The sequence below is a fragment of the Odocoileus virginianus genome, chromosome 30 (assembly GCF_023699985.2).
Source record: "Odocoileus virginianus isolate 20LAN1187 ecotype Illinois chromosome 30, Ovbor_1.2, whole genome shotgun sequence".
Classification (NCBI taxonomy): domain Eukaryota; kingdom Metazoa; phylum Chordata; class Mammalia; order Artiodactyla; family Cervidae; genus Odocoileus; species Odocoileus virginianus.
Genome location: NC_069703.1, coordinates 29,321,533 through 29,349,306, shown reverse-complemented (window position 1 = coordinate 29,349,306; position 27,774 = coordinate 29,321,533). Strand labels below are relative to the sequence as shown.

At 63.5% G+C, this 27,774-nt stretch overlaps 1 protein-coding gene across 10 annotated transcripts in view; it reads right to left on the bottom strand.

The window, feature by feature from the left end:
* The window catches only part of ARHGEF10L (Rho guanine nucleotide exchange factor 10 like), a 149,489-nt gene that overhangs the window by 15,473 nt on the left and 106,242 nt on the right, over positions 1-27,774 (bottom strand). For all 10 annotated transcript variants that reach the window (XM_070458781.1, XM_070458780.1, XM_070458786.1 and 7 more), the window contains 4 exons: positions 25,338-25,424; positions 23,800-24,026; positions 21,534-21,688; positions 13,763-13,911 (listed from right to left, as the gene is read on the bottom strand). In XM_070458781.1, coding sequence (XP_070314882.1) covers positions 13,763-13,911; positions 21,534-21,688; positions 23,800-24,026; positions 25,338-25,424 — 618 coding nt within the window. The remainder of the gene's footprint in view (positions 1-13,762; positions 13,912-21,533; positions 21,689-23,799; positions 24,027-25,337; positions 25,425-27,774) is intronic.

Below are 27,774 nucleotides of genomic sequence, written 5' to 3'. Positions count from 1 at the left end.
GGCCATGGCTCCCCCTTCTCACCTCTGGACCCCTCCTCTAATTCCTGGCTAGTCTAGGGGGGCCCAGAAGTGGGGTGCGGCCTTACTGTCAAAGGGGCCTCTACCCCCCTTGTCTCTGAAGAAGGTCCCCCGCCCACCTGCACAACCAGCCCAGTCATGCCCCACCTCCGGGCCCCAGGAGGCCCAGCGCTTCCTGCCCGCGGGGCCGCTACATGCCAGGCTATTCACTGGCTGCCTCCCTGGCACGGGGAGCTGCTCTGTTCGGATGAGCGTCTGGACCGGAAGTCCGCACACAGTGGCCCTCGGCTACACCAGCCTGACTCGTTTTGGTGAATCTGGTTTTATTGGAACATGGTCACATGCACACAGAAAAGAGTCCATTCAAGTAGGTTGAGAACTCTGCCCTCTGAAAACACAACCTCGGTCCTTGTTTAAGGACAAGAAGATCCACAGAGAAACCCTGAACTCTGCTGGGTTTGGTGGTGATGGAACAGGCGCTGATTCTGAAATCACGTGGTGTGGCTGAGGCACGCTTTATCACTAGGAGCCAGGGTCAGCAGCAGAGCTGCCCAGTTGGCGGCAGTGGCAAGGAATCTGCCTGCCATGCGGGAGATGCAGGAGACGCGGGTTCGATCCCTGGGTCGGGAAGATCCCCTGAAGGAGGAAAGGCGACCCACTGCAGTGTTCCTGCCTGGAGAATCCCACGGACAGAGGAGCCCAGCGGGCTGCAGTCCACGGGGTCGCAAAGAGTCGGACTCGACTGAGCAACACAGAGGGAGAAGGTAAGCAGCAAGCGCCAAGCGTGGCCTGAGAGGCGACAGGAGCGTCTGCAGCCTCGGATTAGAGGTATCAGTATGAACTGGACGGGTTTTTCCCTGGCCCTGTGCACTGAAAGTGTCTGGAAGCAATGACACCCCAACAGCAGTGCACACACTCCTTCGTGGTTTCTAAATACCATCCCACATGAAAGGGAAGCAGGCAGGGTGCCTGCAGAAACAGTGACTGGGGCAGGGGAAGTGCCAGGTGAGCGCAGAGCGTCTTCAGAGGCAGAAAGCAAGAGGGCGACCAGAGACTGATGGGGAGCATCCGAAGGAGCCAGGAGCCAGCACAAGGGCCTCCTTATGGCTGAACTGGAGACCATTTGAGCATCAGAAACAGTAACAGTGGTCCTGGATGATAGCTCACCGGGCCTTAAAAATAATCTATGCGTTTGAAGTGGCAGTCAAGGCGGGTAGCTATGTGGCAGTGAAGGACAATCCTCTTTAAACAAGTTTGCAGAGAAAACTCGCGAGGAACAGGGTATTCTCCCATCTTTGCAAGAATTACCCGCAGTAGTTACAAAGGGAAGCCGGTACCTTGAGGACAGAGACGCTTGGCAGACCACACCTCAACCAAGCGACCAAGGATGGGACCAGCCTACAGTCTCCCCGCCTCCCAGAGATGTGACGGGAAAGCCCTGCTTCCCTGCAGAGAATCTGGCCAAACGCTCTGACCTCATCAGGACGGAACAGTGGGGCAACTCCAGCTGGTGGGACCTTGGACAAGACACGGGCTTGGATTTCTCCAAAAAGTCACTCTCACGGAGGCCACAGACACAGGAAAAGGAGGGGAGTTGTCCTAGATTAAAAGGAGACAAGGGCTTCCCTGGGGGCTCAGGAATTAAGAATCTGCCTGCAGATGCAGGAGACACGGGTTTGGTCCGTGATTCGGGAAAAGGTCCCACGTGCCTCAGAGGAATGAAGCCTGTGAGCCTCAGCTACCGAGCCCACGCGCCCTAGAGCCCGTGGTCAGCAACCAGAGACGCCGCCGCCGCGAAGAGGAGCCCCCACTCCCACAGCTAGAGAAAAGGCCACACACAGCAACGAAGACCCAGTGCAGCCAAAAGTAAATAAACACATAAAGTTATTAAAAAAAATAAAAGGAGACGAAAAGAGTACGACCATCAGATGCAGCCTGTGATTCCCAGCCGGGGGCTGGAGGTGGTGAGGGGGAGTGGCTATGAAAGGTCCTCTGTGGACAAACTGGGAAATGGGTCCCTGGGCGGTAGGTTCACGTGAAGCTCCTGAGCACGATAATGCTCCTGAAGTTAGGTAAGAGGGCCCTGCTGAAGTATTTCCTGTGGAGGGTAAAGACACCTGCGACTGGCTTCTAAATGATTTAGTCCCAAACGGCGTGTGTGTTTATGTATGATACGGGGTACATGCGTCGGAGCCTACCGTACAGGGTGAAGGAAGTCAGAGAGAGAAAGAGAAATGCCGTATATGCAGGCGTGCGGGGTCTAGAAACGCACCGATGGAACTATTTCCAGGGCAGCAGGGGAGACGCAGACAGAGAATGGACCTGTGGACGCAGCGGCGGAAGGGGAGGGCGAGACGGACTGAGACGTGGGAACACACACTCCCACACGCAAGCGAGACGGCCAGCGGGAGTCTGCTGTGTGGGGCGGGGGGCTGGGACCACGGGAGGGCTGGGACGGCGTGGGCGGCGGGGGAGGTTCTGGAGGGACGGGCGCGTGGGCTGCCCAGGCGATTCATGGTGCTGTGCGGCCAGAATCAGCACGATATTGTAAGGCAATTCTCCTTCGATAAAAATTGAAAAATAAAAGCTGTGTGGGGGTGGGGGGAGTTACTCAAAACCAAGAAGGCTGGCAGCTGGAGGGGAGGGCCCGGGCGGGGCTGCCGCGCGGCTCCAGCTGTCTCCGGCAGGGCAGCTGGGTCATGGAGCTGGGAGAACCTGCCTCGGGTGCCGGGTGGTTCACGGGACGGACCCGGGGGGCCGTGAGCGCCCCACGCCCAGGGTTGCAGGCAGGAGCAGGCAGGCAGCGGGGAGGAAGCTGCAGTCCCGCGACCGCCCACGGGGCCGGGCCCCTCGCCCTCTCCCAGTGGCCGCAGACCGCTGCTCGGAGGGTCTCAGGTGAGCCCCGACAGGGCTGACACAGCCCAGCCGCATCCTGCACAATTTATGTGCCTCCAGGTGACGCGTCTGTGCCTGTTTCTGTAAATTCCCAGGGTGAGCGGCTCAGCACTCCAACTCGTTAGGGCTGAGACGACGCCGTGGAGCTGGGAAGGGGGCTGGCGCCTCCGGGGGCCGGGAGCTGCGGAGGAAACAGCAGGAGGCCAGCAACGCCACTGCCCGCTGCGCACCTACTGTATACCAAGCCTTGTCCACGCCATGCGGGGTATTTCATCTTCCTGGAGGTCTTCATCAAAGAAGAGGCAAAGAACCCAGGAAGGGACAGGGTGAGCCCAGGCGACCTGTGGGGCAGGGGCAGGGCGGGGGCGTGGGGCTGCCCCCCGAGACCCTCCTGCCGACTGCCCCGCAGGGCGTGGGCCTGAAGGGGCCCTTGCCTCCTGGTCCCCCCTGGCCCGGCAGGTCGGCTCATGGGCCCAGAGACCACCCACCAGCACCTCCCCAACTCGCCTCCGCTCGGGGGGCTCGGTGCCCCTGCAGCCTGGGAGGAGGGCATCACCCTCACCCTCTCCGAACAGGCAGGTCTGAGGCTCTGAGAAAGCTGTGGGGTCAACGCCGCCAGCCAGGGGACGGCCGGGGATTGGGACCAGAGGTCACGTTCCGAGCCGCTGCACCGAGTGGGCAGAGGTGGTCTCTCAAAAGCAACTGACACATAACAGCCTCCCCTTATCTGTCTTGTCCTTACGACATTTCACTGCTGAAAAAACAAACTGAGGCTGAGTGCCGTTCACAGAGCTGCAGTATTTGGAAAACTTGGGGGGAAAGCCAGGATTCCAACTTAGGGCTACACTCCCCCCGGTATGCCCAGACAGGCCCCAGCTGGAGCACTGGGAGTCCAGCTTCTCGTCTGGGCAAAATGGGTGACAGTGGGTCACCCATTTACAGGACCCCACAGCATACACCTGACCTCCATGGACAGACGCCTGTGGGGGGGCTCCGTCCAAAGCTGAACACTCTGCCCCCGCAATCTGACCCGGTCAAGACCAAGGGATGCTGTGCCGGGAGGGAGGCTTAAGGCATGCTCCACCTCTGCCTTTCACCAGCAAGTCCGTTAAAGCCTCTGGGTCTCAGTTCCCTCATCTGTAAAGTGGGGATGAGGCCACTCCTGTCTCACAAGAGACTTCAACACATTCCGGGGTCTCCTGGCTCAGGGCCCCCCCGGGGAACCTACAACGGGTAGCGTGATGGACGACAGCCCTGCCCCCAGGCCGACAGCCGGCCCCAACCTGTCTTCAACAAGCCGTTTTTTAATTAACTGGGCAAAAATCTGGTGTGTTCGGTACATTTTTCTAGAAAGATGATCAATAATTTTTGCCAACATCTCCGAAGAGTCTGTAAACCACCCTCCCCTCCAGAGTTAAAAGTTCCTGCGATGACAGTGCCTTCATCACTGACGACATTCGGAGCTGGGTGCAGGCCGCCTTTGCCGCCGTGGCCACACCCCGAGCAAGGCCGCAGGAAGAGCCACCAGCAGGGCGGCGGCCCTGCTGCCGCCACACAGAGTTCCGTCTTCAAACACAGAGCTGAACGTCAACGTCTGCGACAGATCACCGTGAAAACGAGGAAACAAACGACGACAATGATACACAAAAACAAACAAACCAAAAACCAGTAACACAAACTGAACCCCCCCGTGCGGCTGGCTGGAGACGTCTCAGAGCGTGAGCTACAGATGCTCCTTGCTCCTCGTTAGTCCTACTCAACGTCCTTTTGTTCTCTTCAATTATAGAAGCGCAGGGGCGGAGGAGGGAGCCGGGGACCAGGTGAAGACCGGGCAGAAGACGCCGCACCTGCGGCTGGCACCTGCTGAGCCTGGGTGCCCTTGCCGCCCGCGGGGAGGTGGGACGCAGAGCGAGGGGCAGTGGGACACAGAGCCTCTGGTCAGACAGGGAGGCCGAGGGGCGGTGGGACCGCAGAGCCTCCGGTCAGACCGGGAGGCCAAACCAGGACTCAGGGTGGAGGCGGCGGGCTGAGCGCTCAGCCTGACCCCCCCTCTGCTGGGACGTCACCACAGCCTGAGCATGTCTGTCACTTGTCTCCCGCCTGCGAGACGCAGCGAGGCCAGGGGCGCAGGACCAGGCCTTCGGGGTCTGGGGCCCAGCTGCTCCACCTGCTGCCCCAGTTTCCTCACACTAAGAAGGGGGACAGTGGGTGACCACGGGGCCGCAAAGAGCGGACGCGGCTGAGCGACTGAGCGGAACTCCATCAGACAACCACCGCAAAGGTTCCATGGGCTCCTCACTGAGAGCCTGGACCAGCCTCTGGGTGAGTCTCCATCAGCCTCAACCCCCGCGGAGCGGGAGGGGCTGCCTGTCACCCCGGGACCCCCTCACCACAGCCGCATGGGGTTGGGGGGTGGCCAGCCCATGAAGGTGGGGCCGCTACCGGAGCGGGTGTGAAGTCTGGAGCCGAGGGCCTGGAGCCGCCAGGGCAGACAGGGCCGGGGTGGTGAGGCCGGAGCAAGGTGAGGAGTGAGGAAGCTGTGTTCCAGAAAGGTCCACCATGGAGGCCTGGCTTTGATCCCAGCTCCGAGGGACGGATGGCATTGCACCCGCCCGCCCTGCCCAAGCCAGACCACATGGCGCTAGTCCAGGCCCCCTCTTCACAGGCCCGCACTCAGCACCCACAGCACCCGCTCAACCCACGGGCCCAGGCTCAGGACAGCCTGGACCCCAGGGCCCCCGGGCTCAGCACAGAAGGTGAGCGGGCTTGGCCAGGCAGCGTCCCAGCCTCCTGTGTGGGGCGAGGCCCCGGGAAGGGTCCTGCCCTCCTGCGCAGGGTGAGGCTCGGGAGGGTCCCGCCTCAGACCAGGCACAGATCCACACCCTGGACACGGGAGCCACCTGAGAGATCAGGATGCACCATGACCGAGGCGAAGGCGGACGCGTCCCGACGGGCTGGAAGGGGTAGGCAAGAGGACCAGGGCTTCCCGGGTGGCTTGGTGGGGCGGAGAGTCCGCCCGCAATGCAGGAAAGTGCAGGAGATGCGGGTTCCATCCTCGAGTCAGGAAGAGCCCCTGGAGGAGGGCACGGCCCACCACCCCCCATGCGGGGAGGGGGTGTCCCTGTGACCGCAGTCACCACAAAACGAAGGCTGAAGCCCTCCCTGCCCGTGCTGACTCCTCACCAGGCAGGACTGGGGAGTCTTATGTGCATCTCGACGCTGAGTCCTGAGGCAGTGTCTGTAATTCTCCCCATTTTAGAGGTGGGGAAACTGACGCAGTCGGTAGTGGAGCCAGGCTGGAACCAGCCAGCCCGGCCCCCGAACCCCCACCGACCCACCGTCTAAGCCCGCTGAGGCCACGGCAGGGGCAGCAGGCAACGCCTCTCACGGTCCCCACTGGGCAGAGCCTCCCCCAGCCCCGCGGCCAGGCTCACTAAGGCCATCACATGGCCGACCGTGTTCACCCTCAACTCCAGGCACCAGCCCAACCCTCTGCCCGCGTGATCCCTCCTGCCCAAGCATCCAGTCTCCACTGTACTAAGGCCCAGCCCGAGGCCTGGCATCCCGCGGGTCCATCCACGGCTCGCTGAGTCTTTGCCAAATCCCAGGGCATTGGACAACTGATCCTATGGTGTCTCCTCCCCTGATTCTGCAGCAGGGCTCAGCGGGGAGAATAACCTCGGGGGACCAGGGGTGGACACGGAAGAGCTACGTGGAGGGGGGACAGCCTCTGACAGCCAGAGATGCTGTGGGACAGGGCTCAGAGGACAGAGAACCGCTGTGCACCCCACTGCCATCCCCTGCCCTCCCGCCCCAGGCCCCAGTCTGTTCTCCCGCCATCACCCCCGCCCCACCCCCCCCTTCCCTCCACCATCTCCCTTTTCTCCCTCCACGGATTCCTAGAACCTGTTCCCTCGGCCAACAGCTTCAAACTATTTTTTTTAAACCATGAAATCCTTCCCTCAACCTGCATCTTTCAGGACAAGGGTAGACTGACTGTTAGAACAAAGCCCTGCGATCTTGGTGAGAAGAAGGGGAGCTAGACCCCGGCCCCTAAGCCCCCCGAGCCCCACCCAGCATCCTCCAGGTGGGTCCCCACAGCCCCAGACCCGAGGGCAGAGGTCGCAACCATGGACGGGAGCCCCTTCCGACGCCTCGGTGCCCTCCTAGGAAGGAAGCCCCCACAGGGTCACACTCCATCCTCCGTAAGCGTGCTGGAAGGAAGTCCCTCTGAGCATCTAACCTCAGTCCTTCATGCTGCTAGAAAACTCTTGCACTCCTTTGAAAGTTCTTAGTGTTGGAGCCTCCGGCGAAGTCCCCACAACCTTTAGAAAATCGATTTCTTAAGTTTCACCTGCCAGCTTTTAATTAAAGCAAAAAGAACAGGATGGCAACAATAAACGATGACAGACACATTAAAAAAAAAAACTTAAAACTGCTGAACTGAGACAACTCTGCAGGGCAACAGGTCCCCTGACCCAAAAGCCTGAGCGGCCTGAACACCAGGGTCCGGGCCTCGGAGGCCCCCGGACACCCGCGGGCTGAGTGAATCTTTCTGCCCCTCACGCCGATTTGCATACCATTACCCAAAAAGCCCTGCGCCTGAATTTCGCTTTTGCAAATTCCCACCCGTTTCATGTCATAAATAAGATAGGAGACAGAAAACTAATACAGCCCAGTGATGCATTATTCATGCCGCGTCACACTGTTATGATAGATTTACAACAGCTAATACATGCAAACTAAGTTTGGGCAGTAAACGTGAAAATCACGGGTGGGGAAGGCGGGTGGGTGTGGGGATGGGCAGGGGGAAGTCTGGAGCATGCTGGCGTCCAGGAAGCCGGAGAAGTTTCTTTGCTGGTGCGCCGTGGTATCCGCAGCCAGCACCCAGGTGCCAGGGAGGCAGACGGACAGGCAGCGCTGGAGCCCCGGGAGGCTGGAGTGCCGGCAGCACACACATGGGGAAACGCCTTCCGCGGTCCGAGCGGCGCTGTGCAGCTGGCCGACACTCCCTCCCACCCACACCCTCAGATCCGCCCCAGATGGAGCCCACCTCCCTGAGAGAGACGCCCTCGGCCTGGGCTCCCTGGCATCCAGTGGCTCAGACTCTGTGCTTCCGATGTCGGGGGCGCAGGTTCAACCCCAGCTGGGGAAGATCCCACAGGCCACATGGCATGGCCAAAAAGAGTTAAAAAAAAAAGGTAAGAAACGTCTGCTGTCTTCACACCCTTCACCGAGCATGCGTCAGCCTGCTCCTGGCCCAAGGAACGTGGCGGGGCTGGGGGAGCCCACCAGACGTGGGCGGGCCCCACGGGGCTCCATCCGGTTAAGCTCCCACTAACCGTCCCCCTAAAGTCAGGCGCTGTGGAGCAGAGGGGCCCGCTGCGGTGCTGAGGCTGCAGGTCACAAGGTGTGACCCAGTGCCCGTGAGAGGGCGGGACGGGGAGGTCCAGACAGGCTTCTGGGGGGGGGGGGGTGCTGGGGGGTCGGAGCCCAGTGGGAGCCGGCTGCAGGAGAGCCCTGGGGGCGGGAGCCAGGCCCGGGCCCAACCCGACACAAGGCACCCTGTGCTCCGGGCAGGGCCGGGGCAGCCTGTTCCGCTGCAGCGGCCCCCAGGAGGGAGCCGCCAAGGCTGGCACGGGGCAGTCGGGGGGACGCAGCCGGCCCTGCCGAGCCCCTCTGCCTGCGCTGGCGGCCACTGTCGAGCGGGACACGGCCCTGCCCGCCGCCAGGCCCTCTGCCCAGGGCTCCTCCCCGGGGCATCCAGTGGGGCCTCCCCCACCCGATCCGCTTCCTCCGAGGCCCAACTCCTCCCAGGGCGCTTTCCCAACCGGCCCAGAGCCCCATGCCTCCTCCCACCCAGATTTTCAACACTTGGCCCCAAAAGAACATGTGAGGCAGCGGGCAGCCGCCCTGCCGACCCGCCCTGGGTCCGGGGGCGGTTTCGCAAACGCCCAGCAACCCTGACTGAGAGGCGGGCGCGACACGCAGCCCTGGGAGCTCTGGGGACAAGACAGGCCATGGGACTTCCCTGGGGGCCCAGTGCCTAGGACTCTGCACTGCCAATACAGCGGGCATGGGTTCGATCCCTGGTCAGGGAACTAAGATGCTGCCGAGAAAAAAAAAAACAAAAAAAGACCACGCCCCACCCTGTTTTCATCTGTCCACGGCCGGGTGGGTGCAGAGAGACAACAGCCATCTGGGAGACGACTGCAGACGGTGACCAATGCTCTGGGGACAGTGAGGCCGCTGACGTGTGCAGACCCTGGCCGGGGGGAGGTGACTGATGACGCTGTTGGGCAGGGCCCACAGAGCAGGGGGCCGCTGAGCCGAGGTCGGGGGACGGGAAGGAGCCGCCCAAGGGACAGCCGGTGGGCACGTTGTTCCTGCCCCAGGCAGGGGAAGAGCAAGAGCGCAGGCAGAGGCCTGGCAGGGGAAGGAGCCTGGCACGTTCAGAGGGCGGCAGAGGGGCCAGCTGGGCCTGGAGCGGAGGCCAGAGACCCCCACCTTCCAGTGGGCGTCCCCCTCGGCACAAGGGGCCCCGCCGGTCCCGAAACCCACCCGCGGCTCAGCCCCTTCTCCGGCGCCCCCGCCCATCACACCGCCACCTTCCCATGAGCTGGTGAGGGAGACCCACCCATCACACTGCCACCTTGCCCTGAGCTGGTGGGGGAGACCCCGCCCATCACACCGCCACCTTCCCCTGAGCTGGTGAGGGAGACCCCCCCCAATCACACCGCCACCTTCCCCCGAGCTGGTGGGGGAGACCCCGCCCTGCCCCGCTGCCCCGACCACGCCGGCTGGGCGGAGGGCGCCCCACAAGCTTCAGGCCTCCTGTCCCCATTCTTTTTTTTTTAATTAAGATGCAACAGTCATACCACAGCCCGCATCCCCTCCAGCGATCAGTTAAAATGAACTCCAGACGACTGGATTAGACTTTGAAGGTGGCAATCGAGATAATGAACACGGAGGATGCGGTGTTGACACAGGCCCTGGTGAGCTACATTATTATTTAACAGGCCTCGCCGAGGCCTCCACGGGGATCAAGGGGCTGAACAAGCAGTTGGGGGGGCGAGCGGAGAGCCCAGAGACGGGCCGGGCCCCACGCACAGGCACCGGCTCCGCAGGGCCGGGGAGGCCGCAGAGGCCAGCGGGCCTAATGGGGGCAGCAGCCCAGGGCCGCTCCCGGGAGCCCCCCACCCACACAGCCGGGCCTGCCGGTGTCCCCCCTCCCCGCCCCCAAGCCCCGTCTCCATCAGGCCCGCTCACCTGCCCCGCCCAGACCTCCCCTGCTCCGGCCCCTCCTCCCTCTCTCCTCCCCGGGCCCCCACAGGGCCTGGGCCTGCCCCCACGGGCCTCCCCTCCCTGGGCCAGCGATGACCATCCCGGGCCTGCTCCAAGCTGAGACGAGGTCTCACTCCAGTCCACCCCTCCAGCCCTCTCTCTGCGCGAAGCCCTGCCAATCAGGACCCCTCCTACCCACATCCTCTGTGGCTGTTGACTCAGGGCGCCTGCTACGGGAGCCAGACAGACAGATGCCGGGAAATGAGCAGGGTCTATCCTCGGCCCAGAAGATGTGTTGGTGGAAAAAGCAGTAAGAGATTACAGAAAGACCCAAACAAAGTTTTTGGCGAACGCGGTACTTAACGGATGACACTGCCCGAAACTTACACACGCCAGAGACTGTGGTGGACGGTGCAGCCCAGGGAGGCACCCCTCTGCCCCCCGCAGCCGACCCGGGGCTTCCGAGTGGACTCAGAGGCGGACGCCCGGGCCCCCATGCCACCTCCGCCTCCTGGCTGTGTGACTTTGGGCGATCACTGAACCTCTCTGGGCCTCTGTTCACTTACCGGTAAAGTACGAATAATAAAAGTGCTCAGCTCACAGGGTGGTTTGAGGATTGAGTGGGCTGAGACATGTGACACGCTTACCCCAGGCCGGGTCCATGCTAAGCACTCAGCGCGTGTTGGTTATTATTTTACTTCCTGGTGGTGGAGAAACTGCAGAAAGCGCCTCAGTGTCTACAAAATCTCTAAATGAACCCCCCATGTCCTCATATTCGGGCCAGAGATGGGCAACCACACCCAGGACCGCCAGGACCCTCCTGGGCCCCCTGGCGTGGAGGATCTCCAGCCCCCACGGGGCTCCTGGTCCTGGGGGAGGGTCTGGCACAACGCCCTTCCCGGCAGAGGCGTGCCCCGCGGTGAGGACGCGCCTGAGCCCTGGGGACCGGGGAAGCCTGGACAGCAGCCCAGCCCAGAGGCCAGTCCTCCGGCCGGGCGCACGGAGCCCCTGGCTGGGTCCAGCGGTCTCTAGCAGCACCCAGATGGCCGTCCCGGAGCCCAGCACGGAGGTGGGCCGGCCTCCTCTTCTCCGAGCAGTGGCGGAGGGAGGCTCTATTAAGTATGCATGGCCGGCTCCTCGTTACTGTGCGGAGGATGGTGTGTGCTGAAGGCAAACCGCCTGCCCCGCGCCCCCACAAACTTTCCCATTTCCAGGCTCCCTCTCACCCTGCCGCCGGGCCTCCTCAGCTGCCCCTTCCTCCATCCCGCCTCCCCCCACCCAGGGCCCGCCCGCTGCTCGCCGTGGATGCAGAGCAGGACAAGGGCCACACTGACCCCTTCTTAAGAGCGGGGGGTCCAAGCTCATCTTAAATCATCGCAGCCTCGCGCTGGAGCCTGCCGCCCCTCCACCCTGGGGACCGCAGGGGTCCCGGAGCTGAGCTGCAGGGCTGGGCAGGACGGTGGGGCCGCTGGCGAGGAGTGGGATCGGGGGAGGGCAGGCAGGGTCATGCCCGGGCCCTGTCCTTCCCTTGATCCCTCTGTCTCAAGCTCCTGGGACGGCTGTCGGCAGAAGGGGGCCTTCCAGCCAACGAAGCGAGGGGATGGCAGACCCGTGACGTGGACACACACCCCACCCCACCAACACCAGCCACTCCAAAGGAGCAGCTTGACTTCCCAAAGAAACCACACATCCGGCAGGAAGGATGCAAGTTAGGCAGTCACAACACCTAGGCCCTAAGCTGGGCCCCTACTGCTGCTGCTGCTAAGTCGCTCCAGTCGTGTCCGACTCTGTGCGACCCCATAGACGGCAGCCCACCAGGCTCCCCCGTCCCTGGGATTCTCCAGGCAAGAACACTGGAGTGGGCTGCCATTTCCCCAGGCCCAGGAAAAACCCGGGAAGACACTGGGACTGGCATGGGGACAGCAGGGGTCTGCTTGGGGGGACTGTACTCATCATTCTTCCACCCAAATGCCTTGAGACCCAGGCCCATCAGTGACCCTGAGCGCCCAGGAGCCAGCTCCCCCGGTCAGCTTCCTCCCAGAAGGCTGAGGCCCCTGAAGGCAGTGATGGGGCAGGGCTGGGAACAGGGGCCCCCGCCCCCACCCATCTGCCAGGGAGAAGGAGAACCAGGAAATCCAGAAGCAGAGGAGGCGTGGCTCCTCCCTGGGCCCGCGCAGAGCCCGCCCCCTCTGCCAGGCCCACCCCAACAGTGAGGCCAAAGGTCCCCGGTGCCGCGGTGCAAACCTGAGGGGGGAAGGGCTGCTCAAGCAGCCCCGAAACGGGGGGCGGGGGGGCAGGCCACGTTTCACCGCAAGCCCCCAGACATTCTCAAAACCTGATGAGAGCTGCACACCCAAACCCTCTGGTTCCGCCCACAGCACGGCCTCTCACCGCTGTCCAAGGTGCTGGGGGCAAACCCACCCCACCTGCCTTCCCAGCGCCCCAAAGGGCCGCTAACCAAACACCTCCCTGGCCAGGACTGGGCCCCCCGAGCAGCATCTCACACAGAGGCGAGGGGACCCCGGGGAAGGGGCAGGAAAACGTGTGTGCTCACAGGCCCAGCACCGCGAGGCTGAGCCGGGAAGGCGCGGATGTGAAGGCTGAGACTCAAGCTCCAGCAGAGGCAGGGAGTCAGCACTGGGACCCTGACGCTCAACCCGGGCCTCAGGGCTCACCCTCCCTGGGCTCAGGGTCTCCATCTGCCAAACCAGGACCTGTCCTCCGGGATCCAGCCCAGACGGCCTGGCTGCTGAGGAAGCTGAGGCAGGACCCAGTGGGCGAGGAAAGAAGGTCCTTGCAGGAAGGCAGCAGGGCCAGGCTCAGGCTCCCCCCGGGCCTGGTGGCCAAGCTGGTAACCCAAGCAAACCAAGTAACAGGGATCGTCACCAAAATACCCCGCGGGGAGCCAGGCAGGATGGAGCCTGGGCTGCGGCGAAGGGGGCGGGCAGGGCTGCTGGTCACCGACAGGAGAGGGTCCAGGCCGAGCCAGAGAGGACCCCCAGATGAGGCCCGCATCGCAGCGGCCAAGGATCGGGCAGCGCTCACGACGGGACGAGGCAGGACCCCGGTGCTGGCCGAGCGCCCCTTCCCCGTGGGGTCCACACTGGCTGAAGAGCCCGGCGCCCCGAGTGCCGGCATCCACACTGGCCGCGCCCTCAGCACAGCCGGGCCCCCGAGTGAGCTGGAGGCAGGAAAGGCAGCCCCAGAGAGTGGGTTTTCAGGCCTCTAGCACGCAGCCAGGGTGTGGCTCCTCACACACTGTGCTCCCTGGGGGCACAGGGACCCCAGCCCCAGCTCCCCGGGGAGCAGCAGACGCGACGGAGGAGTGAGCCCACTGCCAGCAGGGTGGGGACCCTTCCCTCTCGGCAGCCCTGAGGGAGCGTGTCGGGGGAGGCAGGGGCGGCCGCACGGGGGTCCCGCCCACCGCGCGGCCCAGGAAACCCTGACGACCCCAAGATGCCCCTGGGAGCCCAGGGCAGCGCCCGGCAGAGTGTGAGAGGGGTCAGCAGAGGGGACGCCTGGAGACGGGCCCCTGGGGCCACGGGCCGCGAGGCAGGGCCGGTACCTGAGTCTGCAAGCTGGTGGCGTCCAGGACGGTGACCCGGGGCCCACAGCTGGCCCACACAGCCTCCTCCAGGCTCAGCAGGACGCGGACGGGCCCCGGCCCCACAGGCAGGCACACAGGCGGGCTCTCCAGGTCCCAGGGGACACTTCCTGCAGGGAGAGGAAGCCGGCAGGTCAGCGGGGGGGACAGCGGGCAGCAGACAGGTCGGGCTCCCCAATCTTCGGAAACCAGGCCCCCAGGGGGCCCAGCCCAGCTCCAGGCTCCTCCCGGCCCCTGCCCTTGCCCCCTCCAGCTCCTGTTCCCATCTGTGGTGCTCCCCACTCCTCCCTCCTCCTCTCCCCTCTCCTGTGCTTTCACCCCACAGGCACGCCGACTCGCCAGGCCCCATGCTCAGGGCTACGGAGGCAGAAATAAATCAGACACACACCCTGCCCTCAACAAAACTCCCCCTGGCCGGCAAGACCAAAAGGTTAATCAGCAGTTACAACACAAAGTGCCAGGCCCAAGTGGCCGGGCGGGCACAGACGGCCTTGAGCACCATTAACAGGGAAAGAACCAGCTCTGCACAGGGAAATCCAGGAAGGCTTCCTGGACGAGGTAGCATCCAGACAGCCCTGCCAAGAAGGCAGCATGACGTGGTGGGAAGAGTGCCGGACTGGGTTCTGCGAGCAGCTCACCATGGACCTTGAGAGCCTTTCTCACCTTCTCAAGGCCTCAGTCTCCCCATCTGGAGAATGGGGAGGGTGCCACCAACAGGACTCTCCAAGGACTTTTCAGAGGCCGTAACTTACTGAGACTGTCCTTGCTTCTCAGACCTTCTCACCCACTCCAAGGCACTCTGTCACCTCTACTGAGATCTCAAATGACCTTCCTCCTCCAGAGATGCCACCACCCCAGGTGTGGAAGGAGGAAGTCCTCACAGGCCATCAGCCCCCAGCCCACAATCCCTGAAGAGGGGCAGATGAAGGGACCTGGCCCATTGCCCAGCTGATGCTCAGCTCACCCAAGAACAGACCAAGGATTTCCCCTGGCGTGCGAGCAGTGTCCACTGAGACGGGTTTTCCTCTGCAGTCATGCCTGACGCCACACAGAACCCCCCTGGCAGTCCTGTCCTGCCAGGGTGCCAGGTGGGCCAGGAGGCTTGAGCAGGAAGTGGGGCCCACCCCTGAGGGGCGGGCGGTAGAGGGAGGAAGGACGGAGCCTGCCACTGGGCACCAGGGCCCGGCCCCCCAGCGCTCCTCCACCGGGTCCCTGGAAGGGGTGCACGGTAGCCCTGGCGCAGGCCGTCCCTCCGAGCCAGCTGCTGGGCGGCAGGATGGGCACCGCTGTCTGCAGAGGAGCGGGCGGCAGAGCAGGTTCCCCACCACATCCTCCCCTTCTGTGAAACAGGGCCTCCTCTCCCCCTCAGCACCCCCTAAACTCGGAAGACCCCTAGCTCAGCTGAGTCGGGAAACACACACACACACACAGACGCACACCCCATCACCCCTGCCCAACCAACACACGCCGCATTCTTCCCAGCCGTGAACGCGGGATGCAGGCTGGGCCGGAGTCCTGGCTGCAGCCGCTCAATCTCTGCAGGTTCTTGGACAGGCAATGCCGCTTCCTTACCTCTCACCAGCCTGGGTGGAAGATTCTATTCTTTTCCCTCTTTTACAACTGAGAAAACTGAGGTACAGGGCTGAAAGAACCAGTCCAGACCACCCGGCTGGGCAGGGCCGGCCGCGGGTCAGCCCTGGCCGTTGACTGTCCCTTGCCTCCAGGCGGCCGCCTGCACAAGCGTGCACACCTCACTGGACTCACGCGACGCCAGGGACCCGGGAAGCCTGGGATGTGTGCACAGCCACCCCAGGTGGGGGTGTGCCGGCCAGCCAGGGCCGGAACTCAGCTGACCCTGGTCCCCATTCCCGGCTGCTCTCTCAGGTTCCTAGAGTTTCCAAACATGTCTGGGCCCAGGGCTGGCGTCCAGGAGGGAAGAGGGACCACAGGCGCCCGGGGCCTCCACCGCAGATCGTGGCCCCCCCAGGAAACCGGAGCCACAGCAAGGCGGTGCTCTGAGCGCCCCCCAGCGGCCAGGAGCCGGAACGCCCGCACTCGGGCCGGTTAGGAAGGCAGCGGTCAGACAGGCTGGAACCGCGCCCCGGCAGCGGACACGCAAGCTCTGCCCTGGGAGTAGCAACGCCCCCCGGGCCCTGTACACTCTGCCCTCCCGGGAGCAGCGCCGGCCTGGGGGAGGGGGTACCCTTGAGGGTCACACGTGTCCTGCTGGTATCTCCTAAGAGACCTGGCTTCAGGACAACGATGAACCGATAAAATGTAGTAACGCCAGGGACGGCTGGGAGGGCGGGGACATGCACATGTTTACAGCTGATTCACGTTGTTGCCTGGCAGAAACCAACACGTTATAGTTTCCAATTAAATTAATTAAGCCTCCAATTAAAAATGCTTCTAAAAAATTTAATACTACCAATGTCATTACATCAAAAAGAACGCAGGACAGGAATTCCTCGATTCAGGGGCCCAAAGTAGGACCCTGGACAGGAGGCTGTCCCTTGCTGGGCCTCCGTTTTCCCGCCTGCACCCCAAGGGGATGGAATTCTGCTGAGTCAACCCTGGCGCCTCCCTGGGTTTGTCTCAGCTCCCTGCGGCGACCCTGCTGGCTCGGCTGGTAAAGAATTCGCCTGCGATGTGGCAGACCTGGGTTCGATCCCTGGGTTGGGAAGATCCCCTGGAGAAGGGAAAGGCCACCCACTCCAGTATTCTGGCCTGGAGAATTCCAGGGACTGCACAGTCCACGGGGTCGCAAAGAGTCGGACGTGACTGAGCAACTTTCACCTTCACTTTCACCATTGGTGGTATGGGGTGACAGATGTCACAAGTAGATCACCCTCTCACCCCAGAGTTCTGACCTCTAAGATTCTTCTCAGCCTCCACAGGCCGCATGTCTAAGACTTCAGTCGGGATCAGCGGGCACTCGGCAGGGCCAGCCCCCTGCCCACCCCAAGCCTGCTGGGGGGTCCGCCCCTCCCCGCTCTCCCTGCCTCCAGTGACTGTCCACACACAATTCCAGAACAGGCACGCACACCTCCAAAGTCACACCCACCCTGGCACGACAGCCCATTTGTCTGGGCCTGGACCCACGCTCACGTCTAGTGAATGGAGACCAAGGCCCTGTCACAGCAAAGGCAACTTCGAGCGGCAGCAGTCCCCCCCGCTGCGCGCCGCAGGGCAGAAAGCCCAGCAGGGTCCTCGGAGGTCTGGAGCCAGGAGGGAGGACACACAGAGAAAGTCGCTGAGGTCGAGGGGACCCAGAGGGCAGCCAGTACCCCGGGAGTGAGCGCGACAGTGATGCTGACAGTGGGGAGGGGAACGCACGCCTGTCCCCACACTCCAGGCTGAGCACCTGCGATGGCTGGCCCTGGCACTCACAGCCGCCCTGTGCGGAGGGGTGGGATTCGCGCCCACTTTACAGGTGGGGAAACTGAGGCCCCGAGAGGAGAAGCAGGAACAGGTCTAGTCTCTCACAGTGGGGACCCGATCCCGACAGCCTGACCCCTCAGCCCCCTCGCCCATCCCGTCATCGGGCTCCTCCAGACCCCTCAGCCCCCCTCACCCATCCCGCCATCGGGCTCCTCCCGACCCCTCAGCCCCCTCGCCCATCCCGTCATCGGGCTCCTCCCGACCCCTCAGCCCCCCTCACCCATCCCGTCATCGGGCTCCTCCCGACCCCTCAGCCCCCCTCACCCATCCCGTCATCGGGCTCCTCCTGACCCCTCAGCCCCTCGCCCATCCCGTCATCGGGCTCCTCCCGACCCCTCACCCCCCTCACCCATCCCATCATCGGGCTCCTCCCGACCCCTCAGCCCCCCTCGCCCATCCCGTCATCGGGCTCCTCCCCACCCCTCACCCCCTCACCCATCCCGTCATCGGGCTCCTCCCGACCCCTCACCCCCCTCACCCATCCCGCCATCGGGCTCCTCCCGACCCCTCAGCCCCCTCGCCCATCCCGTCATCGGGCTCCTCCCGACCCCTCAGCCCCCTCGCCCATCCCGTCATCGGGCTCCTCCCGACCCCTCAGCCCCCCTCACCCATCCCGTCGTCGGGCTCCTCCCGACCCCTCAGCCCCCTCGCCCATCCCGTCGTCGGGCTCCTCCCGACCCCTCAGCCCCCTCACCCATCCCGTCATCGGGCTCCACCCCACCCCTCAGCCCCCCTCACCCATCCCGTCATCGGGCTCCTCCGACCCCTCAGCCCCTCGCCCATCCCGTCATCGGGCTCCTCCCGACCCCTCAGCCCCCTCGCCCATCCCACCATCGGGCTCCTCCCGACCCCTCAGCCCCCTCACCCATCCCGCCATCGGGCTCCTCCCGACCCCTCAGCCCCCTCACCCATCCCGTCATCGGGCTCCTCCGACCCCTCAGCCCCTCGCCCATCCCGTCATCGGGCTCCTCCCGACCCCTCAGCCCCCCTCACCCATCCCGTCGTCGGGCTCCTCCCGACCCCTCAGCCCCCTCGCCCATCCCGTCGTCGGGCTCCTCCCGACCCCTCAGCCCCCTCGCCCATCCCACCGTCGGGCTCCTCCCGACCCCTCAGCCCCCTCGCCCATCCCGTCGTCGGGCTCCTCCCGACCCCTCAGCCCCCCTCGCCCATCCCGTCGTCGGGCTCCTCCGACCCCTCGGCCCCCCTCGCCCATCCCGCCGTCGGGCTCCTCCCGACCCCTCAGCCCCCCTCACCCATCCCGTCATCGGGCTCCTCCCGACCCCTCAGCCCCCTCGCCCATCCCGTCATCGGGCTCCTCCCGACCCCTCAGCCCCCTCACCCATCCCGTCATCGGGCTCCTCCCGACCCCTCAGCCCCCCTCACCCATCCCGTCATCGGGCTCCTCCGACCCCTCAGCCCCTCGCCCATCCCGTCATCGGGCTCCTCCCGACCCCTCAGCCCCCCTCGCCCATCCCGTCATCGGGCTCCTCCCGACCCCTCAGCCCCCCTCACCCATCCCGCCATCGGGCTCCTCCCGACCCCTCAGCCCCCTCGCCCCTCCCGTCGTCGGGCTCCTCCCGACCCCTCAGCCNCCTCGCCCATCCCGTCATCGGGCTCCTCCCGACCCCTCAGCCCCCCTCGCCCATCCCGTCATCGGGCTCCTCCCGACCCCTCAGCCCCCTCGCCCATCCCGTCGTCGGGCTCCTCCCGACCCCTCAGCCCCCCTCGCCCATCCCGTCATCGGGCTCCTCCCGACCCCTCAGCCCCCTTCGGGCTCCTCTGGGGGGCAGCTGTGACCCCGCCCCCAGCGGCTAACCAGGGACATTCCTGCAGCCCCACCAGGCCTGGTCAAGTCCCTGTCTCTGCTAGGAGACAGACCAGAAGTGGGGGGAATGGACAGAGGGCATTCAGGCAGCTCTGCCCAAACCCAGGATGGACAGGGACGGGCTCACCTGGCGCCTCATGAACGCATACTTGCTGAGTGAGTGAAGGAAGGAAGGAAGGAAGGAACACAGATAAGCAGAGACCCTGAGGGCAGCAGGCTGCCTGCCACGGCCACACTGCTTGGAATCCGGGGCCCCTCCAGCTCCGACAGCCCCGGGCTCCAGGCGGCCCAGTGACCCGAGAGTCCTCACAGTCATCTCACCGCTGCTGGCCACTTCTCTTCAGTCTCAGCTTCAGGGGCCCGCCCCTTAGAGAGGCTTCACCGACCAGCCCATCCCGGGCACAGAGGGCCAGGCCCTCACGCGACACCCTGCGCCTCCCCTTGGGACCGCCAGCGCCACGTATTACCGCCAGCTTCCTGCGGGTTCACTCGACTCATCTACAAACCTGTCTTGTCTCCCACTGTAAGCCGTGAGGGTGGGCTCACGTCCAGTTTGCTGGCCACCACATCCACGCGGCCTAATGGGTGCTCGGTAAACATCTGGGGGACAGACGTCTGCAAGGCAGGACGGCTCCTGGAGCACCTCAACTTCCTCCTCCAGGCCAGAGGCCACCCCGCTCTGCCCAGAGCAGCCAAAGCCCCCTGAAAGCTGGAGAGGACCTCCAGTCCTGAGGTTCGGGCCTTGGCTCGCCCATGGGGCTCCGCGGAGTCCCTTCCCACCCAGAAAATGAGGGTGTTGGGTCCAATGGTCCCCAGGGGCTCTTCTGGTTCTGAGAAACCCCAGGCTGAAAGTCAGTGCTTAGACCCCAACCCTCAATGGGTTGAACTGTGTCCCCCAAATTCATTCATTGACGCCTCAATCCCTAGCACCTCAGCACACGGCCTTGTTTGCTGGTAGGATTGCTGATGGAACTGGTTAAGATGAGGTCACGCTGGAGGAGGATGGGGGTCTGATTCCAAGGGGTTCTCTGGACACAGGCTCCCCCAAAGAGAGCCCCGCGTGAAGATGGGGGTTATGCTGCCACAAGCCAAGGAACCACCTGAAACCGGGAGACGGGCCTGGAACAGACGCGTCCCCGGCGCCTTCATGGAGATCACGGCCCCGCCGGCACCCTGCTCTCAGACTCCAGTCTCCAGATGGCCGTCAGTAAATCAGGCTGCTGAAACCATGCGGCCTGCGGTACTTGGTCCTGGAAGCTCTGGCACACGGATACACCCTGCCCACCTCCTCCCAACCCGCACTCCCAAACTGAAGAGTCAGGAGCCAATGGGGAAAGGCCCAAGGCAGCCCATCTGGGGGCTGGGGGGGCACAGAGCGGGCCAGGCCGGGCTCCACTCCCGCAGGAGCCAGAGGGTGGCCGTCCCTCCAGAAGCCCTGGTGCAGACTGCCGAAGATCTGAGCCCAGACCGACACTCACACATGGTGTGTCTGACGGTGAAGGGGATCACCTCCCCTCCCTCTACCCCCGTAATTAAAAATTATAAACACCTTATCAAAAGCTAATTTAAAGTACCAACACAGTGCCAAGTGGCAAAAACAAAAAGCTCAGTACAAATATCTGCTTAAAAGCTGCAACAGGCTGTGATGACGCAGCAATCAGAGGCGGGGCAGGGGGCAGGGGGGCGGGCAGGAAGGCTGAGTCTTCGGCACAGCAGCCTCTGGGGGCGCTGGTCTTGGACCTGCTCCCCTCCACGCCTGCTCCTGTCCTTGGACTGGGAGCTGAACAAGCCGTGAGGTAGGGGACCATAGCCCTCGCATCCCTTCCTGCACCTCAGCATCGGTCTCCGTACGGAGGAGGCCATTCCCGAGGGTCGTGGTGAGAATTAAAAGAACGCGCCACGTCACCCCGTCCTGGAGCTCAGCAGCTCGGACGCCGTCCGCCTTCCCTCCAGACGTCATCGTCTGTGCCATCGACAGCTCGATCGAACAGTGGAGACCGAAGTGCCTGACCCCCCTGGGCACCGCCTGTGCCGGGCGCTAAGCTTTGCCTTCACTGAAATTCTTACCCCCTCCTGTACCTATGAGCAGCAGGTGTTACCATTATCCCCATTTTACAGATGAGGAAACCGAGGCCCACAGGAGCAGCTGCTCACTCGTGGACACGGCTGTCATCAGGGCAGAGCCCAGATGTGAAGCCAGGTCTCCCTGAGCCCAGAGACCCTGTTCCTACGCAGCCGAGTCTCCTACCAATGGGCTGAGCTGTCCATAGGACAGTGAGCGCCCCGTCCCTTTGGGGCCCCCGATGGGGATCAGTCCCCATCAGACCTCCAGTCTCTCCAGCACTTGATTCCCGGACTCTGCTGAGCTGCCTCCTTGGTATGCCTCCCACAGCCTCCCTCGTCCTGGGTCTGGCGCTTGGCCGGGGCCCAGGGTGGCTCCCACCACCCCCAACACCGCATCCTTACCGCTGGTCCGAGGGTAGGCGGCGAGGGTGCCATCCTCCAGGCCGGCCAGCAGGTGGAAGGGGCTGTGTCGCAGGCAGAGCACAGGCTGCAGGCCGGGGCTCCGGCAGGCCGCCAGGCACTGCGTGCCCGTGTCCACGCTGCTATAAAGCAGGACGCTGCGGGGAGAGGCGGTGACTCACTTAGCCCCCTCCCTCCTGGTGAGAGGGCTCCAGCCCCCAGCCCCACCTCCCACCAGCTCAGCCTGCCTCCCGCTGTGTGGCCAGGCCACTGTTCAGACTTCTCCACGGGCCTGGGTCGGAGCCCACAGAAGACAGGGGGCTCTGAGCACAGCACAGCTGGGGGGCTGGGAGAACGGTTCCAGGGTCACATCTGAGGGCAAACCCAGCTGACTGTCCCCCTCCAGCTGGCCAGCCTGGACCACTGAGCCTCAGTCCTCTCTGAAAAATGGGGCCATGCTGCCTACCTCACAGCCACACCAAGGAACAAAGCCCCAGCGTGTGCACTACCTGGATGAACCTTGAAACGTTAGGGGGAATGAGAGAAGGCAGGCACAAAAGGCCGCACACTGTGTGAGTCCATTCGTATGAAGTGAGCAGAAGAGACAAATCCAGACCAATGGATGGGAACAGATTAGTGGTTCCCAGGGGTTGGGGCGGGGAATGTGAGGTGATACAGAGGTTCCAGGGGATGTGACGAGAATGTTATTAAGTAGTGGTGATGGCTACCCATCATGAATGTACTGGGAACCACTGAATTGCATGATTTTAAATGGCTAAAATGATAAATTTTACATAGTTTGAATCTGATGTCATTAAAAGCAAAAAGTGTTCACCAGGCCCCTGGGTTCCGTGAACCCAGACCCGGACAGCATGGAGCCTCTAGTGCCTCCAAGTTGGTTCTAAGTATATTAGCTTTCAGCTCCTCCCCTGGCTGCTCATGCGGGAAATGAGCCCCTGCGAGGCTCACAGCTCCTGGCCCAGGGAGCAATACACAGCAGGTGTGCATAATGTCCCTGGACTCTACGGCAGGTGCGAGGCACACGGAGACACGAGGATGCGGGGGTGCAGCCCATCTCAGAGTCCTCTTCACAGCCGTCTTCACAGTCCAGTTAACGAGATGAATATTCACCCTCCATCCACATGGCTGGGCCTTCCAGCAGGCCAAGCTTGGGCAGGGGCGGCCCCTGCTGCACAGAAGTGTTTGCTGACTCACCAGCTCCAGGCAGGTCTTACAAGGGGGAGCCCCCTCTGCCAGCAGGTCTCATAGCCTGGGCACACCCCGCACCTCACTTGCCCTGCAAGGCTGGCTGAGGCCGCAGACGGGTGGATGCGGGCAGTGACAGCAAAGGGACCTGAAGTCTTCATGTGTCCCACGCCTGGTGGGCTCCACAGCAGCCCCGCGTGCGGGGGACGGTCACACCACCTCACAGAGGGCCACACGGCCCAGGGAAGCAGCGGACCCACACCCAGCTCCGCCACACAGCGAGGCCAGCGTCGCCCGGGGACCACACTACGGGAGGGGGCTGCTGGCACAGAGCTGCCCCTGGAGCGTCCTGGTTAAAGTGTGAGCAGCTCCTGACACTGGCTGGGCATCCCGGCCCCCGCTTCCTGCTCCCAGCCCCCACTTCCAGTTCCTGGTCCCCACTTCCCACTCCTGGCCCCCACTTCCTGCTCCTGGCCCCCACTTCCTGCTCCTGCTCACCACTTCCTGCTCCTGCTCCCCACTTCCTGCTCCGGGCCCCCACTTCCAGTTCCTGGTCCCCACATCCCGCTCCTGGCCCCCACTTCCTGCTCCTGGCCCCCACTTCCTGCTCCTGGCCCCCACTTCCAGTTCCTGGCCCCCACTTCCTGCTCCTGCTCACCACTTCCTGCTCTTGCTCACCACTTCCTGGTCCTGCTCCCCGCTTCCTGCTCCCAGCCCCCCGCTTCCTGTTCCTGGTCCCCACTTCCTGTTCCTGGCCCCCACTTCCTGCTCCGGGCCCCCACTTCCTGCTCCTGCTCACCACTTCCTGCTCTTGCTCATCACTTCCTGCTCCTGCTCCCCACTTCCTGCTCCTGGCCCCTACCTCCTGCTCCTGGCCCCCACTTCCCACTCTGGGCCCCCACCTCCTGCTCCTGAACCCCACTTCCCACTCCGGGCCCCCACTTCCTGCTCCTGGCCCCCACCTCCTGCTCCCTACCAGGGGCGCCGAATGTTGGGGGTGAGGAGCAAAGCTGGAGGGGCAGAGCCCAGGGTTCCCAGCCCCTCCCCAGCCCGGGCCCCTCACCTGCCGTCCTGGAGCCCGAGGCAGATGATGGGGTGCGCCCCGGCCGAGGCGTCAGCAGCGGGGCAGCCCTCATCCCCGTCTCTGCCGTCGCCCTCCTCTGGCTCTGGAATGTACTCCATGCAGAGCACAGGGGCCGCCAGCGGGAAGGATTTGACCGTGCGGGGTGACGGCCGGTTCAGGGAGAAGATCTCCACATGGCCGCCCGCACCCTCCTGCCCACCTCCGACCTACGGCAGAGGCGAGAGAGGCCGTCAGGTGAGCGCCTCCTGGGCGGACGCAGACGCAGCCCCTGCCTCCCGTGACCCGCCCCCCTGAGCATCTGCTTGTCACGGGGGTTAGGCACCAAGAGAAACATGCCCGCTCCTGCCCACAGGTGTCCTGCGGTCACTGCAGGTCACTTGTTCCCAGCTGCCTCGGCAACAAGTTAGATTCGGGGCCCAAAGAAAATCAAGAAAAGAGCTAAGGTGGACTAGGTACCCAGCCAGCTTTCTATTGCTTTAAGGAAAATTTCAAGCAACAAAGAGCGAGCATACACTCTGCCCTGTCTCCTTCAGTTTTACCTCTGCATTTAGCACATGGTAGACACTCATTGTATCCTTGCTGAATGGATGAAGGGATGGATGGATGATCACAAGGATGGATGGATAGAAGAATGGACAGATGGGACAAAAGACTGGATGAATGGATGGATGAATGATGGATGGATGGATAGAAGGATGGACAGATGATTACAAGGACTTTTGGATGATGGATGGATGGATGGATGAACAGATGGATGGAAGGGAGAGCGACTAGCTGAATGGATGAATGGATGGATGGGTAGATGAACAGATGATTATAACGCTGGATGGATGGATGGATGGATGGATGGAAGGATAACAGATAGATGGGTGGATGGAAGGATAATGGATGGATGGATGAAGATTAATGGATGGATGGAAGGATAGTGGATGGGTAGATACATCATATACTAGACACTGGAGAAACAGTGAAGAAGAAATCACCCTCAGAAGGGACAGTTGGGCTGGACTCTGAAGGGTAAGCCAGAGTTTCCCTGCCTGAATGCCTGAAGACTGACTGGAGGAGTGGTGAGGCTGGAACCTCAGGAAACCTATGGGAGGCCACAGTCTGCACCGCAAGTCACATGAGTAGCACAGCACTGATGTGGATCAAGGCAGGCTCTGCAGAATCCCGGTGCAGAAAGGTGGGCTGGAATCTCTGAGAGAGAAGGGCAGCCTTGCCTCCTGACGCCCGGGGGGGAAGACCTGCCATCCCGATTCTCCGACTGCTCCGTTCATTTCTGTCACAGCACCAAGGCCAGTTGCAAGAATCCTACTCTCTGATCGGTCCCCTGGCTTTCTGCTGTCCCTGCTGAGGTCACACATGCCAGCTCTGAGCACAGAGCCTGCCGCGCAAGTCCCCAGGAAGACCTCGCTGGGTGAAGGTGCGCAAAACGGGGCCCACGGGCTGGCCGCTTTCTCCAGCACCCCTCCCAGGCGCCTGCCCCGAGGCCCCGGCTGGACGTGGGGGTCACTCACCCAGAGGTAGCCCTGTGGAAGGGAGGTGCTGATGGCCGAGAAGCCCAGCAGAGGACAGCTGACGGGACTGTGGACCAGGGCCCCGAGCTGCAGAGACAGACGGCACACGGGTGAGCATCGCGGTGCCGGGGATGCTGGCGTCTGGCAGCGCCACCCGGGTCTGGACGTCCGTCAGGGACCGCTGAACCTGCCGGTTCCTGTGTCCCCTTCAGGCCCCCCGTCAGGCACCTGTGGGCAGGGCCAGCAAGGGGCAGGCTCCTCCCAGGCAGCCCCCAGGCACTCCCAGGTGACCTCCGCCCTCCTGGTAGCTTCTGCAGCCTGAATGAAACTCTGGGCCAGCAGAGGGATTTCCAACCTGGGCTTTGTTGAAAACCACGGACGTGCACCGCTCATATTTCATACGTGGGGAAGACAAGGTCCACAGAAAACAAGCAGCTGCCCAAGGCCATGGAGGCGGCGTGCACCCTTGCCCTTCCCACACCACCCCCCCCCCCAAGAAGCACGGCGGAGGGGGTCCCGGGTAAACATAGCCCCTCCTCAGCCGACCCCGCCAGGACCAGAGGGCCGGTCCGCGGTCCAGGGGCTCCGTCCGCGCGGCACTGTCACTGAGGACCACTGGCTGCTTACTCCTCAGCATCACAGCCCACAACCCCACGCCAGTGGCCCTCGGGCCTTTTCCTGAACTAAATCTGCCATCCACGTCTCTGGCCAGGATGGCAGTGTGAGGGGAGGGCCTGGCCCTTTCAGGGGCCTTGCTGGAAACTCCAGCCAGAACAAGGAGGAAGCTGGCTGGGGAGCGCAGAGCTGCCCGGGGAGGACGCGGCCACCGCGGGGCCTCTGAGCAGGCAGGTGCTGCCCTCTGCTGGTGCCCGTGGCCTGCTCGTCCCGGCCCGCTGGGATGATCTAATGATGAAGTCTCCAAGGGCCACAGGTGACGGGACCCAAAGGGGTCACCTGCCGCAGCCCCCTTGCTGAGAGGCTGGCAAACGTGAACTCGGAGGGCAGGGGGACGTGACTGACTGAGGGTCACCCAGCAGGGAACGGCGGAGTCAGGAACGGAATCCTGTTGTGAATCCCAGCCCGGTGCTCTTTTTGGTTAAAACACTACGCGAAGGCCGGGCCGCTGGAGGCCGTGAGCCCCTGGGGGACAGCGTGTGCTGGGCCGGGAGCTCACCCCGGTCTCCTGGGCACCCTCGGGCCCTGCGCCCATCACCTGGTCTCTTGGGGGCCCACAGCCCCCTGAGTGCCTGGCCCTTCCCGCTCCTCTCCTCTTGGATTGATGGGGCAGGGGGTGGGGGGACCGCAGCCTGGCTCGGGTGTTTCCATGGCAACCCCAGCAGGCCAGCCGTCAGCCAGTCAGCAGAGCCTGGGCCGGAGACGGGGGCGAAGACTCAAAGGCTCCTTGAACGGCCGGGCTCTGGGTGCAGCCAGTGGGCTCCAGTCCCAGCTCAGCTGCTACCAGCACGCGCGCTCGGTCACTCAGGCATGTCCAACTCTTTGCGACCCCGAGGACTGCACCCCGCCAGGCTCCTCTGTCCAGGGGGATTCTCCAGGCAAGAATACTAGGGTGGGCTGCCATGTCCTCCTGCAGGGGATCTTCCCAACCCAGGGATCCAGCCCACGTCTCAAGTTTCCTGCACTGGCAGGCGGGTCCTTCACCTCAGAGCTCCCTGGGATGTGCTACCAGCTCGGTGACCCCACAGACCAGTTCCTCATGGTCATGGGGCCCTGGCATCTCAGCAGGACCCAGACTAGAGATGGTGGACCTGACGCCCTTGGCAGGGGCTGGGCCCCCGGCAGCAGTCACTGGTCAGGAGGACTTCTGCTGGGACACGTTAGCACTTCACGGGAGTAACTCCATCAGCCAACAGCACTGTGGGGGAGGGGCAACGGAGGCCCAGAGTTCGGGGACAGGGACCCACCGACGGTAACTCTGGCTGATGGAGGGTGGCGGCCAGCACTGAGGCCCCTTGCCTGGTGTGCTGAGGCCCAAGCAAGCCTGCCTCTGCAGCTCTGGGCTGCAGCCCTCGGCCCCCCGGGATAGCTGTATATGACAGCTGCCTGGAGCGGGCAGCAGCCCGCCCACGCCCTGAGTCCTGAGCCCCTGGCAGGCCTGTCATGGAACCTCAGCCCACAGGGGGAAATGGGTTCATTGTGAGCCTTCCCCTTGCCCCCCCCCGTCACCCTCCAGGGACGGGCCTACAGCGCAGATGGAGCCCAAGTCCAAGAAGAACCTCCTACCACCTCAGCAATCAGGCCACCAGAAAACCCCCAAACCACGACACCAGTGGGGCTGAGGGTGCTTTCAGCCCAAAGGCTTCACATGGGGACGACCCCCAGTGACAAGAGGCAGGTAACTCCCGGCTCAGGGGTGGGGGGCGTTCTTTCAGGGAGGCCCTGGGGCAGCGGCCTGTCTGGGACGCCTCCACCCCGGGCG